This window comes from Pempheris klunzingeri, chromosome 1 (genome assembly GCF_042242105.1).
Source record: "Pempheris klunzingeri isolate RE-2024b chromosome 1, fPemKlu1.hap1, whole genome shotgun sequence".
Lineage (NCBI taxonomy): Eukaryota > Metazoa > Chordata > Actinopteri > Acropomatiformes > Pempheridae > Pempheris > Pempheris klunzingeri.
In genome coordinates this window covers 879,610-895,298 of record NC_092012.1, presented here as the reverse complement: position 1 = coordinate 895,298, position 15,689 = coordinate 879,610, and the positions used below count along the sequence as shown (strand labels likewise).

General features: G+C 43.8%; 2 protein-coding genes across 3 annotated transcripts; both read left to right on the top strand.

The window, feature by feature from the left end:
- Positions 1–1,598: 1,598 nt before the first annotated feature.
- Positions 1,599–4,194, top strand: LOC139201168 (membrane progestin receptor beta-like). Its single transcript, XM_070830426.1, has 5 exons — positions 1,599–1,883; positions 1,972–2,084; positions 3,146–3,302; positions 3,394–3,609; positions 3,883–4,194. The coding sequence occupies exons 1-5, from the start codon at positions 1,599–1,601 to the stop codon at positions 4,192–4,194; spliced, it is 1,083 nt and encodes a 360-aa protein (XP_070686527.1).
- Positions 4,195–6,729: 2,535 nt separating this feature from the next.
- On the top strand, positions 6,730–15,276 carry LOC139201177 (uncharacterized). Of its 2 annotated transcripts, none has more exons than XM_070830446.1 (8): positions 6,730–6,868; positions 9,563–9,723; positions 10,783–10,840; positions 10,940–11,009; positions 11,803–11,880; positions 13,244–13,291; positions 13,403–13,477; positions 14,254–15,276. In XM_070830446.1, the coding sequence occupies exons 2-8, from the start codon at positions 9,599–9,601 to the stop codon at positions 14,535–14,537; spliced, it is 738 nt and encodes a 245-aa protein (XP_070686547.1). In that variant the 5' UTR covers positions 6,730–6,868; positions 9,563–9,598; the 3' UTR covers positions 14,538–15,276. The 2 variants fall into 2 exon arrangements, with proteins under 2 accessions (XP_070686547.1, XP_070686538.1); XM_070830437.1 differs by having other exon boundaries at positions 14,251–15,276.
- The last annotated feature ends 413 nt before the right edge of the window (positions 15,277–15,689 follow it).

The following is a 15,689-nucleotide window of genomic DNA, read 5'->3' as shown; positions in this document are numbered from 1 at the left end:
AAACTGGCTGTCGGTGTGGTTATGTTGTTGGCTAAACCAACAGTGTGTGACAGCATTATGGAAAGGATCCCTACAGAGAGAGACCTGGAAGATCCTTTTGGTTTAACCACAAACAGCACACACACCAGACTACATTCACTAAAACAGCGATTTTAGAGAACAGGACACAGGAGCTGCTGGTCTGCTGCTGCCATTTATTTGTGTTATTTAGTGTCACGCAAATACCACGTTGAATCCAAACCAACTCTTTAAAACACCAAAGTCACACAATAACACAAACTAACTAACTGATGGAGGCGGCAGCAGAGCAGAAACTACTGTGAAATAGTACTGTTTTTGACAATAGAGTCTGGTGGCTTTGAAAAAAAGCAATATAACGACTGTTTCTTGAATTTATAAGCTGATGAGACAGTAAATCATCAAAACAATGTTAAAGGCATAACATTCCTGTAAAGTAAGACTGAGTGAACAGTGACAGCATGTAAACTGCAGTGAGGTGTGTATTAGTGTGTGTGTGTGTGTGTGTCAGCAATGTGGCGAGTCTCATGACGTCTGAAATCCTCATTCAGACTGAAATCAGCTCGAATTAGCTGAAAACAAGAGCACATTGTGGAGACTGGACCTGTGTGTGTGTGTGTGTGTGTGTGTGTGTGTGTGTGTGTGTGTGTGTGTGTGTGTGTGTGTGTGTGTGTGTGTGTGTCACCATGCATGTGACAGCGGCCGGTCTGCAGGACTGAGCAGCGAGCAGGTCAGTGACAGAAGAGCTTCGGAGTAGAAAATGGCTCCTGCAGCGTAGCAGCAGCTCACCGACGACCTCAGGTAGGTTTGATTCCCCCATCGTCTGTCCTGACCTCTGACCTCTGACCCCTGACCTCTGACCCTCTTAATCCTGCTTGTGATTTTGCATTTTGATCTTTCTGTTTTCCTTAAGAAGGCGTTGATTCTCTTGAATGTTTGCAGAGGAAACAGGAACACAGGCAAACACGTTAATGACACTTAAATAGTAAACATGAGGAAACTGTGTGTTTTCCAGGAGCAACACAATAACCTCCATGTTTATCTTAAAGAGTTTTACATCTCAGTTTTACTGCGTTCACATGGATTCAGGTGAGCCGGCCCTACAGAGAGAGACCTGGAAGATCCTTTTGGTTTAACCACAAACAGCACACACACCAGACTACATTCACTAAAACAGGGATTTTAGAGAACTGGACACAGGAGCTGCTGGTCTGCTGCTGCCTCCATCAGGTAGTTAGTTTGTGTTATTTAGTGTCTTGTAAGTTCGGAGTTGGATCTGAACAAACCTTTTAAAACACCCAAATCACACAATAGCACAAACTAACTAACCGATTGAGGCAGCGGTAAACCAGCAACTCCCATGTAAAATCAGTGCTTTCGTCAATAGAGTCTGGTGGCTTAGAAAGACACTCTACAGACACACCAGACTCCATTGACAAAAACAGTGATTTTAGCTGTTTAGCAGCACACCTGTATGACAGCACACCTGTAGGACAGCACACCTGTGACACCACCCACCACCTGATTATAAGAATCCTTTAATCGTTCACAGCGAGCAGAACTCAGGAAACTCTCCCATCATGCCTCGGGTGTCGTTCGCCCTTCCCTCCCTGTGCCTCACCTTCCTCCCCCTGCTGCACCGCCTCCTCCCGTCCCTCCCCCCCACCGTCCGAGACGTGGACATCCCCCCCCTGTTTCGGGAGCGGTTCATCCTGGCAGGGTACCGCCCCGCCGGCCTGCCGTGGCGCTGCTACGTCCTCAGCCTCCTCCAGATCCACAACGAGACTCTGAACGTGTGGAGTCACCTGCTGGCCGCCGTCTGCGTGGTGCTGAGGTTCATGGCGTTCACCGTCCTGCAGGGAGGGGTACTGATCCACTACCGTCCTGTTTGACCTGCTGCCGTCGGGAAGCTCTGTGTTTCACCTCCTGCTGTCTGACCTTTGACCTCCTCAGGGGATCCTGGGTTTCCGGCTGCAGGGTCCTGAGGGTCAGGGCTTCTCCCTGGATGTGTCCTCGCTGCCTCTGGTCCTCTATGTGTCCTCTGCCGTCACATACCTGAGCTGCAGGTGAGCCAAAGAGGCAGTAAACAGTCAGAACATCTACCACTGCCATGATTGGCTAGTTTGATTGTGTTATTATGTATTTTTATTGTTTTATCTTGGGTTTAAAAGTGTTGGAATCGGTCCAGTAGATCAACTCTGCCACCAGACTCCATTGACAAAAAGTAGGAGTTTTTAAAGTAGGAGTTGTTCCCTCTAACACGGCCTCGATCCGTTTGTTTGTGTTATTGTGTGTTGTGTCAGATCCAAACTAATGCTTTAAAACACCAAAGTCACACAATAATACAAACAAACTGACTGATGGAGGCAGCAGCAGAGCAACAACTCCTGTGTTCTGTGAGGTAAAATGACTGTTTTTGTCAATGGAGTCTGGTATGTTTGTGTTTTACGGCGTAAAACCACTGGAGCAACGTAAAAAGCAGCAGGTATTACTGCTCTTTATGGCTGCAAAAGCAGAGTTTAAAATTACATGCTGTCAAAAGTGGCATTTTTGTTGTGTTTTTACTCCATACAAAGCTGCATTTTAATGTTTATTGCCAGTAAAATGGCTTTTTTTTGTTTTTTTACAATGTAAAAAGCAGCATTTACCATTACAGGCTGTAAAATACTGTAGCAATATCAGTTTTTTTTGACAAACAGAGGATGAAAAATTATGATAGTTACACTTACTCTAACCAGAAACAATTCTTGTATCGGTCTCTTCAGAGCCACCAGACTCCATTGACGAAAACAGTCATTTTACACAGGAGTTGCTGGTTTAGCACTGTCTCGATCAGTTAGTTTGTTTGTGTTACTGGGTGACATCGATGTTTAAAATGGGTAGTTCACATCCGACACAATATTTATGTAACACACAATAACACAAGCACACTAACAGATGGAGGCAGCAGCAGACCTGCAGCTCCTGTGTCCTGTCAGCTAAAATCCCTGTTTTTGTGAATGGAGTCTGGTGTGTGTGCAGAGAGCGATATAGCGTCTGTTTAGACACCAGGATATGGACAGATAGGACCCAGGGTTAAAAACAGCGTAGTTGCCCTTTAACTAACTGACTAAGTTGTGTGTTGCAGTGCTGCGGCCCACCTGCTGCAGTCCCACTCTGAGCACGCTCATTACTCGCTCTTCTTCCTGGACTATGTGGGCGTGGCCGTCTACCAGTACGGCTGCGCTCTGGCTCTGTACCTGTACAGCTCTGACCCCACCTGGACACAAAGCACCCTGGGACAGGTGTGTTCCTGTGTGTGTGTGTGTGTGTGTGTTACATCCATTACGTCCCAGTGAGTGTGTTCAGACGTACTGATGGCGTCCTGTCCGGCAGGTCTTCCTCCCGGCCGCCGCCCTCCTCGCCTGGTTCTCTTGCACCGCCTGCTGTTACGCGAAGCTTCGTTTCCGGCGGCCGTACCCGCTCCACAGGAAGCTCTGCCAGGTGGTGCCGATGGGCGTGGCCTACCTGCTGGACATCAGCCCCGTCGCCCACCGTCTCGCCACCCACAGCTGGTCGAGCAACTCTGCGCTGCCGCTGCACCTCCTGCAGGTGGCGCTGCTTCCTCACTTTATCATTTCAGGGGCCCCTGAGTGGCCCCCCTGCCAGAGTCAGCGACTAAACTAAAACGTTTCTGTTTGTGAAAGCTTTTGGTCATTTTGATGACTTCCCGTGTGCTCGTGTCCTTTAGTTTTATTCTCCTTTTAACCACCTTGTCTGCTTTGATTTTGTTTTGTAGAGCATTAATAGAGCTAAATAAATAAATCATGTCAACGTCCCGCCAAAGCAGCTTCCTCTAACTGTCCTCTGTCCTTCCTCCACCAGGTGGTGCTGTTCCTGCTCTCGGCCTTCTTCTTCTCCTGCCCCGTTCCCGAGCGTTTCTCTCCCGGGCGCTTCGACATCGTCGGCCACGGCCACCAGCTCTTCCACGTCCTGCTGTCCCTCTGCACGCTGGCCCAGCAGGAGGCGCTGTTCCAGGACTTCCTGTGGCGGCGGCCCGCGCTGGTCCGGGAGTTCGGAGATGAGCGCCTCCTGCTGGCCTGCGCCTCCTTCCCCTGCCTGACGCTCTGCTGCGCCATGACGGCGCTCGCCATGAGGAGGCGAGCTCAAGCTCAGCTGATGAAAGAGCAAAGATAGAAGAAGAAGAAGAGGAGGAAGATGATGAGGAAGAGGAAGATGTGACTCCATGCACACAAACGTCTGAAGGATCTACTTTGCTTCGGGGACTCTGAGTGTGTTTGTGTCCTCGGGGCAGACGGTCGGCTGGATTTTCTGGTTTCTGCTCTTTTTCTTTCACAGTAACATTGAACATGAAATCAGCTGACTTTTACACCTTAAAGTGGAACATTTGAAACACAAACTGTAGAGAAACAGCAGCATCTTCCTCTTTTTCTGTGTAATTACAACAACGTTTGGCCCAAAGACACTTTTATTCCCACAGACTCACGTTGTGAAAGACCAGTTTTTGAGCGTCACAACCTGCAGAATGACTCTTTTCACATCACAATTTGATCCGTTCAGTCCGAAAACATGTGGAAAGTCTAGAAGAGCCGAAGTCGGTCACCAATCAGAGCATCATGACTTCTTCTGTAGCCTCCTCGATGGAGGGCAGGACAGCACAAGCTCTCAGACTGTTCATGGTTTGTGTCCTGTGAACTTTTATCGAGTCCAAACAATAGTTGATCCCGAGGGAGGAGAAACGTCTGTGCGTCTGTTTGAGCTCCTACGGTTCAAACCACCGACAGCATCTCATGTGAACACCGTTATCACAGCTGAGAAACATTACATCTCTATTCCTTCTTTTTGCTATTTAGAGTTTTTACCAAATAATTAGGCTTCATGAGTAAAAACCAAACTGCGAGGAGAAATAAAGTGATTTCTACAGAAGACAAATAAAGACGGCTTCAAACTTCTATGACTGTTTTCATGTTTTACAGGATAAAACCATGAGTTGAATTAACGTCCTCTCCTGTTTTCACTGTTTCACCTGTCAGAGAAAACAGAAGTGAAAACCCCTGCACATAAAACTGAAACTGTTCACATGACCAGACACCGGAGGAATAAAGAGGGGCAGCAGTAACATAAACTCCCTTCTGGCTGGTTATCTGTCTCCGTCAGCTCTCGGCAGGACTCGCTCCACCAGTCAAGCAGTAAGCGTCAGTTGCAGTGTTTGGGTGGAGCTGCTGATAATGTTCCACTTTCAGTTTGATTTGGGCTTTAATGAGCTTATCTGTCCCGGCTGCTTGTGGTCACACGAACCGCCGTAAAACCCCGAGAACGCTCCCTCTGTGCTGCAGAGTCCTGAGCAGACTCTCCGTCTTCACACCTTTATTTTGTAGAGAAAAGGAATAAAAAACACTATAAAGTTGCAGTATTTTTTACAGCCATAACTCTGGAGTCAGTATTTCTTTCCATTAGTGGAGTTAAAGATGTGAAGTTTGTCCTGAAGGTGGCGCCGGAGGGGTTCATCCTCTGGGCTGAGGCGTGTTAAAGCAAACTGTATTTACACGATACTTTTCATAAAAGTTAGAGCAGTTCAAAGTCCTTTCCAAATGACTCACTAGCTAATAAAACAGAAGAAATCCAGGCAGTAAAATAATCAAATGAAGGGAGATTAATGCCAACAGAGTCTGAGACAAGAAGTACATGAGTTAAAACGGTAAGAATGTAAAGTATGAGGATAACAAAGTGGAACAAAAAAGAAAAATACAAAACAAACAACATTGAATGGATAAAATACAACAACGGTACATTTCTACACATGTTTAGCCTAGCTTAGCCTAGCTTAGCCTAGCTTAGCACAAACACTGGAGGCAAAGGGAAACTGTCAGTGTCAAAAGAGAAAAAAACAATCCACTTATTAACATGTTTCATAGCTAACTTAGCTAACATGCTAACGGTAGTCAGCTGGGCTGTTGTTGTCCAGAGCTAGCCGCTAGCATGCGAGCTAGCTTGTAGCAGGTATGCTACAAACAAAGCTTTACGTGACTATTTACACAAAATTCATGAAATCCTACAATCCTCCTGTGAGTTTTATTAACGTTACACAAAGATAAAAAACCCAAAAGTGACTTTTGTTCCTCCTTTAAGGCCGCTAAGCTAGCCGCTAATGCTAACCCTTCGTTCTGAGCAGGATAAACATGTGATAAAAGTGTCCGAGTGTTATTTTAACAAATGAAATGACGTTTAATAATGTAAATACTGTTTTTTTTTTCTTTCTTTCTGAGACACGTTCCCAGTTTTAGGGCTCGTGAGTAAATTAATTTTAAAAAATGAATGTAACATGAATAAAAAGTTGCGGAGCAGAAGGAGGAGGGTCACGTTCAGAGGAAGAAACGGGAATTTCTGAGATCAAAACGGTGAATTAAAGAGAAAAGAACTCAAACATTCCCTGAGATTATAAAGTCAAACATTTCCACTTGTAAACTCTCCTCAAAGTCCGGATGCTTCTTGTAATCTGCTGATTCTGGTCTCAAATCAAGAGTATTTCCTTTTCACAGAATCTGATTGTAAAGTATAATTTGATAAGTTGGTCTGGAGGCAGAACACAGAGTGAATCTCTAACTTTAGTCTCATTCCTCAGATGTATTTCTACGACATGTAGTTTCCCTTCGCTTCCTGTCTTTGTGCTAAGCTACGCTAAACATGTCTCCAGTGTAGAAACAGTGTGTGTGTGTGTGTGTGTGTGTGTGTGTCTTTAAGCAGCTCAAACAGCTGAGCTCTCACCGTTTGTTCAGTCTGTCAATGAGTAAACGTGCAGCAGGACCGACGGCTCTCATTCACTGTCTGCACAGCTGTGAGCCCCCGACAGGTAGGAGGCTGCACACACACTTCACCTCTGTTTCACACACACTTTACCTCTGCTGCACACACACTTTACCTCTGCTTCACACACACTTTACCTCTGCTGCTTCACACACACTTTACCTCTGCTTCACACACACTTTACCTCTGCTTCACACACACTTTACCTCTGCTTCACACACACTTTACCTCTGCTTCACACACACTTTACCTCTGTGTGTTTAATATTCACTTTGGTTTCTTTGGTTTAGTCTTTAACCTTCTGTTTAGTCTGTTGGATCTGAAAGTCTTTAACTTTCTGCAGTTATTTAATCATAAATGTTTAAATGTAAAGAGTCATAAAACTAATCTGCGACTTATTTTAGCTGATTTTTCGGGGGGGATTGAAAAATATCAGTGATACAAACAAACTAATAATCATCAGTAGAACATTCACTGAGAACTACACACTCTGACATGCTTCACTTTACTTGAGTATTTCAGCTCTAAAGTTGTTTTACATGTAAAAACATCTGATATGTTAATATTATTGATAATAATGATGTAACGTTAAGTACTTTCTATGATATAATGCAGTACTTTACTACTGATCTAACGATATTATCTCAGAGTATCTATCTATCTTACAGGTATAATTCAGTAATATAATAATAATATAATCTGATATTCTATAATAATGATGATGCAGCACCAGGAGAGGAGCCATTCTGTGTGCACTTTAAGTACATTTTGATCAAAATACTTTTTAGACAGGGGTGTTTAAAGTAAAGGATCTGATTCTTCCACACAATTAATGACTCAGTTTGTTCGTATATTTAGGAATTATTAAACAATGATATATTATAAAATGTACAATATCAGAGTTTGTAGGAAAAGTCTGACAGCATCTTGGACAGAGCCAGGCTAGCTGCTTCCCTTAGTTTGCAGTCTTTATGCTAAGCTAAGCTAGCCAGCCGCTAGCTGAAGCTGTTTATTTAATGGAGGGATGTGAGAGAGTCATTAATCCGTCAGAAGAGTATTTAATATTGGCTGGTTTTTATCTCCCTCAGCTGCTCTATTAGAATATTTCTCAAACAGGGCAGCAGCTAAACACATGACTATTATTGTACTGGAGGGAGGGAGTGTTAGAGGCTGAAGGACTGAGGCTGTGTCCTCGCTGCTGCTTCTTCTTCTGGTGACGTAGTCTCTTGGAGGACCTTCTTCTTCTTCATGTCCCTAAAATGTCAGAAGTCAGTCAAATGTCAGAATGCCAGAAGTCAGAGTGAGAAAAGACTTCAGACATGTTGTTCATCAGAGGAGACTAAAGAAAGACAGAGAACATGTTGATCCAGAACAACAGTGGATGTAGAAACAGAACCTAAAGAAAGACAGAGAACATGTTGATCCAGAACAACAGTGGATGTAGAAACAGAACCTAAAGAAAGACAGAGAACATGTTGATCCAGAACAACAGTGGATGGAGAAACAGAACCTAAAGAAAGACAGAGAACATGTTGATCCAGAACAACAGTGGATGGAGAAACAGGAACTAAAGAAAGACAGAGAACATGTTGATCCAGAACAACAGTGGATGGAGAAACAGAACCTAAAGAAAGACAGAGAACATGTTGATCCAGAACAACAGTGGATGGAGAAACAGAACCTAAAGAAAGACAGAGAACATGTTGATCCAGAACAACAGTGGATGGAGAAACAGAACCTAAAGAAAGACAGAGAACATGTTGATCCAGAACAACAGTGGATGTAGAAACAGAACCTAAAGAAAGACAGAGAACATGTTGATCCAGAACAACAGTGGATGTAGAAACAGAACCTAAAGAAAGACAGAGAACATGTTGATCCAGAACAACAGTGGATGGAGAAACAGAACCTAAAGAAAGACAGAGAACATGTTGATCCAGAACAACAGTGGATGGAGAAACAGGAACTAAAGAAAGACAGAGAACATGTTGATCCAGAACAACAGTGGATGGAGAAACAGAACCTAAAGAAAGACAGAGAACATGTTGATCCAGAACAACAGTGGATGGAGAAACAGAACCTAAAGAAAGACAGAGAACATGTTGATCCAGAACAACAGTGGATGGAGAAACAGAACCTAAAGAAAGACAGAGAACATGTTGATCCAGAACAACAGTGGATGGAGAAACAGGATGAGGAGTGTTTAGTTAGCAGTGAATTATAAACCAGAAGTTTATTTCCCAAATATCAAACTGTTCCTTTAAATCTAAATAATGCCTTTAAAGCTGAGGACCCCCAGAGTGACTCACCTGTCCAGGTGGGGGCGCTGCAGCTCTGATTTAGTCTCTTTGTTTATCAGGAGTCAGTCGGGATGATTAAACTGCTCCTTCTTCCTCCTCCTTCTTTTAGCTGTTGGTGTCTCCAGTGTTACAGATTAACTTTAACTTTTGTGTTTTAATGTTGTTTAATGTTTACACACACTCACTCACACACACACACACACTCACACACACACACACACACACATACACTCACACACACACACACACACTCACTCACACACACACACACTCACACACACAGGTATAAAGGTGTGTTGTTCGGCCTCACCATCGGTACACTGACATCGTCTCACATTCCTGTCACACACTCACGGTGAGGTCACACTGAAGTCGGCTCTCACTTCCTGTTCTCTCAGCACTCCTCCGCTCACCCTCCTCTTCCTCTCTCTCTCTTTCAGAAACACCTCCTGGGGAGTCCGACCCCCTCGGCGATCATGGCTGCAGTCGGAGCGGAGGTCGCCGGGTCCCTCTGCTTCCCGCCGCCGGGAGTCGTCGGTTTCTTCATCCTCCTCCTCCTCCTCTCCATCTTCCTCACGGCTCTGTGCAGCAACTGTGGCAGGTCAGCTGGTGGTGAACACACACACACACAGTCCATGATCAATGATCAGTGAAGGATGAATCATCCAGTGGAGCTGAGTCCTTTGAATCAACCTCCTGTTGGTGGAGCCGATTCTCCATTTAGAGCCATTAAACCACCACAGAAGAAGAAGAGACACAACCAGCTGACGTGATTAAAAGAGCTCCAGTCAAAGTTCAAAGGAGAGCATGATAGGAATCAGACATTTGGAGTTTATCTGTCCTCATCCTGGTGTCTGAGTGACTGGTAGGTAGTAAAAGTGTTGGAACTGGTCCAGTAGATCACCTCAGCCAGCAGACACCAAACGGGCTGCAATGGCTGCAACGTGATCCTTTGGGACAACTGCACCTGATCACAGTAGGTCCACTAAAAGAGCTTGTTTGATCCACTGACAGGCTCAGAGTGTTATTCTCAGTGTGTGACAGCATCATGGAAAGGATCCCTACAGAGAGAGACCTGGAAGATCCTTTTGGTTTAACCACAAACAGCACACACACCAGACTACATTCACTAAAACAGGGATTTTAGAGAACAGGACACAGGAGCTGTTGGTCTGCTGCTGCCTCCATCAGGTAGTGTGTTTGTGTTGTTGTATGAGTTTGGTACTTTAAAAGATTAATTTGGATCCAACACAATATTGGTGTAACACACAATAACACAGACACACTAACTGATGGAGGAAGCAGCAGACCAACAGCTCCTGTGTTCTCTGAGGTAAAATTACAGTTTTTGTCAATGGAGTCTGGTGACTGAGATGATGCACCAGACCAATTTCAAAGTGAGCTACTTGTCATTTTGAAGCCAATATATATAATAAAAAAAAGCAAGGCCCAAGATTAAAAATACTGGATGTACTTTAAAGAATGTGGTTTTGTCCTGAGGGACTTTGTGCTGTAAGAATTAAGAATGCGAACTTAAATCTAACTCTAGTCTATTGCTGTGGTTTAATTAGTTAAATTCCAATCACATGAGAATGGTTTTGAATCTTGCATATAGATTAATGTGTACAGTTGCCCTGATTCGTCTCTTTTTGTTCATCAGACGTTCATTCGAGCTGCGAGAGCCGGAGGAGAAGAACCCATCAGCTCTGATCAGGGTGGTAAGAGACCTTTGACCTCTACTCTGCTGACACGCTCATCTGTTCACTTCAAACCTGCGAGAGGACGGAATATACCTTTAATACCATGTCGATTTACAGGTGAAGCTGGAAGAGGTGATGGTGGTGAGAGAGAACCCGATGATCAACGACATCCAAAATGATGAAAAAGGTCAGTGGACTCTGGAACAGCGATGCGCTTAACAGGCAAAGATTAAAACAATAACAGTAAAACTACCAATTTATTTCTAATAGAATATCATTAGATTGTTAAGGATCCCTACAGAGAGAGACCTGGAAGATCCTTCTGGTTTAACCACAAACAGCCGTTATATCGCTCTCTGCACACACACCAGACTACATTCACTAAAACAGGGATTTTAGAGAACAGAATACAGGTGCTGCTGCTCTGCTGCTGCCTCCATCAGTCAGTGTGTTTGTGTTATTGTGTGTTACACAGTTGTTGTGTTGGATCTGAACTGACCCTTTAAAACACCAAAGTCACACAATAACACAATCAAACTAATTGATTGAGACAGCAGTAGATCAGCAGCTCCTTTTGTAAAATTACCATTTTTGTCAATGGAGTCTGGTGGCTATGAGCAGAGTGACTTTATGGGAGTTTGTGGTTAAACAAAATGCCAAATATTTTCACTTTTCATGCCCTACTTGACGAAGCTAATAGTTTGAGCAACACTTCTTACAGCATGTAATGCTAAATGCTGCTTTTTACAATGTGAAAAGTTATAAAGCTCCAAACTTTTTGCAGGTGAGAAACATTTAAACACCTTTATGTGCTTTAGGTGTCACTCCAGGCCTCCGTAGGAAAACTCCTCTTTTTAAATCTGTCTTTTCTCGATCTTGCTCCTGTGTGTGTGTGTGTGTGTGTGTGTGTGTGTGTGTGTGTGTGTGTGTGTGTGTGTGTGTGTGTGTGTGTGTGTGTGTGTGTGTGTGTGTGTGTGTAGACTTGAGTCCTGCTGAGGAAAGCGTCGCCTCCGTCCCCTCCTGGAGGAGCCACCTGGGGGCATCACAGAGCCACCAGGGTCAGTCTGCCTGTGTGTGAAGCACATGTATGTGCACTAGCCGGGGGGTTTGGTGTCACACGTACTTTAGAGTTTAACATTTAATGAGCACTTTGTTGTGCTTCTGTGAAAAACAATCTAATGTTTTCTGTCTGAAAGCAGCAGAACGTACAAACTGTCACAGAAGACATTTTGACAGGTGACGGTAGGACAAACACAGGTGAGCTGGACCTTAGACAATGAGTGAGGGTCACCTGAATGGAACAGAGCCGTCATTAAAGGGGAACTTCAGTGTTTTTAAACCTGGGGTTGGTAGGTACCAAAAGTTTGGTGGTCCAGTAGGTCGTCTCAGCCACCAGACTCCATTCACAAAAATAGTAATTTTACCTCTCAGAACAAAACAAGTTGCAGGTCTGCTGCTGCCTCGATCGATTAGTTTAAAGGTAATGTGTTGGATATGAACAAACCTTTTTAAACACCAAAGTCACACAAACACAAAAACACTGACTGATGGAGGCAGCAGCAGAGCAGCAGCTCCTGTGTCCTGTTCTCTAAAATCCCTGTTTTAGTGAATGTAGTCTGGTGTGTGTGCTGTTTGTGGTTAAACCAAAAGGATCTTCCAGGTCTCTCTCTGTAGGGATCCTTTCCATGATGCTGTCACACACTTAGAATAACACTCTGAGCCTGTCAACAAGCTCTTTTAGTGGACGTTGCAGCCGCGGTTTAGTTCTCCTTTAACAAGCTGCTGTGTTTAATGACGCCTGACGACAAAGCAGCAACACAGCTGGACAAGTTCTGGTTTTACATGTGCAAATATGTTCAATCAAATGAGCTGCTGGGAGTTCCTGCTGATCCTGAACAGGACGACAGTTCAGATCATCACAGACCCCCCAGCTGTTTGTGTGACACCTGCAGAAACATGAGCGAAATACAAACAGTTTCTTTATTTCAAATGTTCACATTAGTAGAATTTAGTAGGTATAAAGAAGCTGAATGAATACCATGAGCATTGTTCTGAAATAATTAACCCAAATTATCAGGCTCCTGATTAAATATAATATTAAATATAATATATATATATAAATATAATTTATGTTTTAAATAGATACATTTGTTTTTACATTTTGATTAAAAAAAATCAAAATTTGTCCTTTTTTAAAATGTATTTCTATAGATGTTTTATTTATTTTTTAACCTTATTTTTATTTTGTAACTGTTTTATTTAATTTACTTTTTATAAAAAGGTGAACGTCAGGTTGATATTTTCCACAAAAACTACATTATATGGTCCAATTTGTTCATGATAAAACTTTTTAAAAAACAGATTCATAAATTAGTAGAATGTAATTAATTAAAGTGTGTGTGTGTGTGTGTGTGTCCTCAGATGTCCAGACCAATGGCAGTGCAGCAGTGATGAAGACGGCAGGTGAAGGTGAAACTGAAAGATTTTTTAAAAAACATTAAAACCTGATCAGACCTCCAGCACTACATTTCCCATGATGCAACATTCCCACCACCACTCTGTGTGTGTGTGTGTGTTCAGAGTGGAGTCCTGAGCAGGAGGATGCCGTCCCGTTCACGCCGTGGAGGAGCCACCTGAGGGCGCCACAGAGCCAGGGTGCGTGATTAAAGGGACAGTTCACCAATTAATGACAGAAAAACAGACAAAACCACAAAAGATTTTCTGTTTCCAGCTTCGTTTGCTGCTTTTCTTCTTCTTCACTTTGTGTGAACGTGTTGTTCTCAGTTCAGGGAAGCTGTAAAGGGACATTTCGCTGTTTTCTGGCCAAATTATTAATCCATTAATGTGATTATAACACATGTAAACATTCGCATTTTATTAATGAGCAGAACGTTTTTACAAGGTGACACTTAACAGCACTGATTCACCACGTTGGCTGAATCACACACTGATAACATGTGGATCAAACACATGTATGACACATGCAACACGTACATAACATGTAAAACACATAAACAACATATGAACAGAGGCTTGGATCTGAATTAATCTGAAGATTAAAGTGGAAAATTAACGTGAAAAAATGAGTTAAAAAAGTTTTATATTCATAAATATATTCATGATATTATCCTGAACGACCTCATCAATTTAGACTTTACAATCTTTTTTACGCAGAAATCCTGACGCTGCTGTTCACAGGTTTTTCTTTATAATCTCAGAGAATTTAACGGTAAATTACCGTCCTGCCGCGGCGCCGTCAGATACAGTGAAGAAGAAAAAGGGGAACAAACCGTTCGGAAAGAAGATTAAAGAGATGAAAGAGAAAAACAAGATTACATAGATAAATTAGATTAAAGAGATTAAACCAGATTAAACCAGATTACAGAAAACAGCGTCTTGTAACGAGTCAAACTGCCGTGTGTCTCCAGCAGGTATGAACAGCTCCGCCCCTTCAGACTCTGACCACATCTACCACGTCATCGCCGACGGCGTCAACGGCGGAGGCGGGGCTTACCTGTCACCACCGACCAATCAGGAGCCGGGTGTTCGCTCGGTAGCGGCGGTGGACTCGAGCGACGGGAGTTCAGTGTACGCACGAGTCAGCAAGAAGGTGAAAGTGACCACGCCCCCTGCTCACACACCTGAGGAGGAGGAGGAGAAAGAGGAGGAGTCCTCACCTCCGCTGCCTGACAGGAAGACACGGCTGGAGGGATGAAGGTGACGATGAAGGTGACGATGATGATGATGACAGAGACTGAAGATGAAGGACAGCTGATGAGAACATGATGAGACAAACGAGGACAGGTGAAGGTCGGAGGCCCCTGAACGCCTCGTCCCATCACACAGCCAATCACATCGAGCGATTTCCGACCAGCCGTCACCTTTCAGGCCGACCTGCTTCCACCTGGTCGCCATGACGATGACAGAGGATCCACATTCGTCATCACATTTCTGTTATTTCTACTTTTCAGACTTTGTTATAATCTGGTTTTACACATCTGAACTGTTTTAGTCCGTTAATCTGGTTAATCTGGTGAATACTCCATTCTGATTGGCTGCTGGGTGTCAGTTGAATGTGATGTAGGAGTTTAAGTCTTGGTCTGAAATCGGCAGGTTTGGTTCGTCTAATTCAGCCAACAGGGTCATAACTAATGAAGTTGTTGTTAGCATGTTAGCGTGATCCTGTCTAAACCGACTGAAAATAAAAACTAGAACCAGCAGAGGATTCATTGTTTCTGCTGCAGGAGGCTCAGACTTCAGTCCTGACCTGTGACCTGTGACCTTTGAACCGCCGTGTTGCAAGTTGACGATGTCATTAAATTATGTTATGAGTGCTACAGAACGCCATGACAACGTTCTGTGCAGGAGCATCACCTGGACCTGTGTGATGGTGAAGCCATCATGTGTTCGTGCTCACAGTTTCTCCTCTGTCATTAAACTTTATTCAACATGAAGGGACAGTTTGTCTTCACACCACAGAGACAGACGGAGGGTCCTGACTGGAAAACACTATCGTGGGTTATTAGCTGTGTGTTAATTATCATTTCAACCTTTTTCTCAAAATGCAAAAACAAACCCTAAACATCTTCCTCCGCTCAGTGTGTTTGTTTGCTTCGCCCCCCCGGGGGTCAGCGGCCAGACGGAGTTCTATTGGTGAGAATGAATCAGAGTCCACTGACTCTGATCCACACAGAGACTTGGTGGACTTTCTGGTCGTTGCAGATTTCTTCTCTGATTTTGTTCTTTTGACTTGATGCTGAAAAACGAAGGTTCCTCTTTGATAAATGTGTTTTTCTGTCATTTAAACTGAGCAGTTTAAAAAGAGGGTGTTTCAGCGTGACGGCAGATTATTTCATCACTTTGTGTG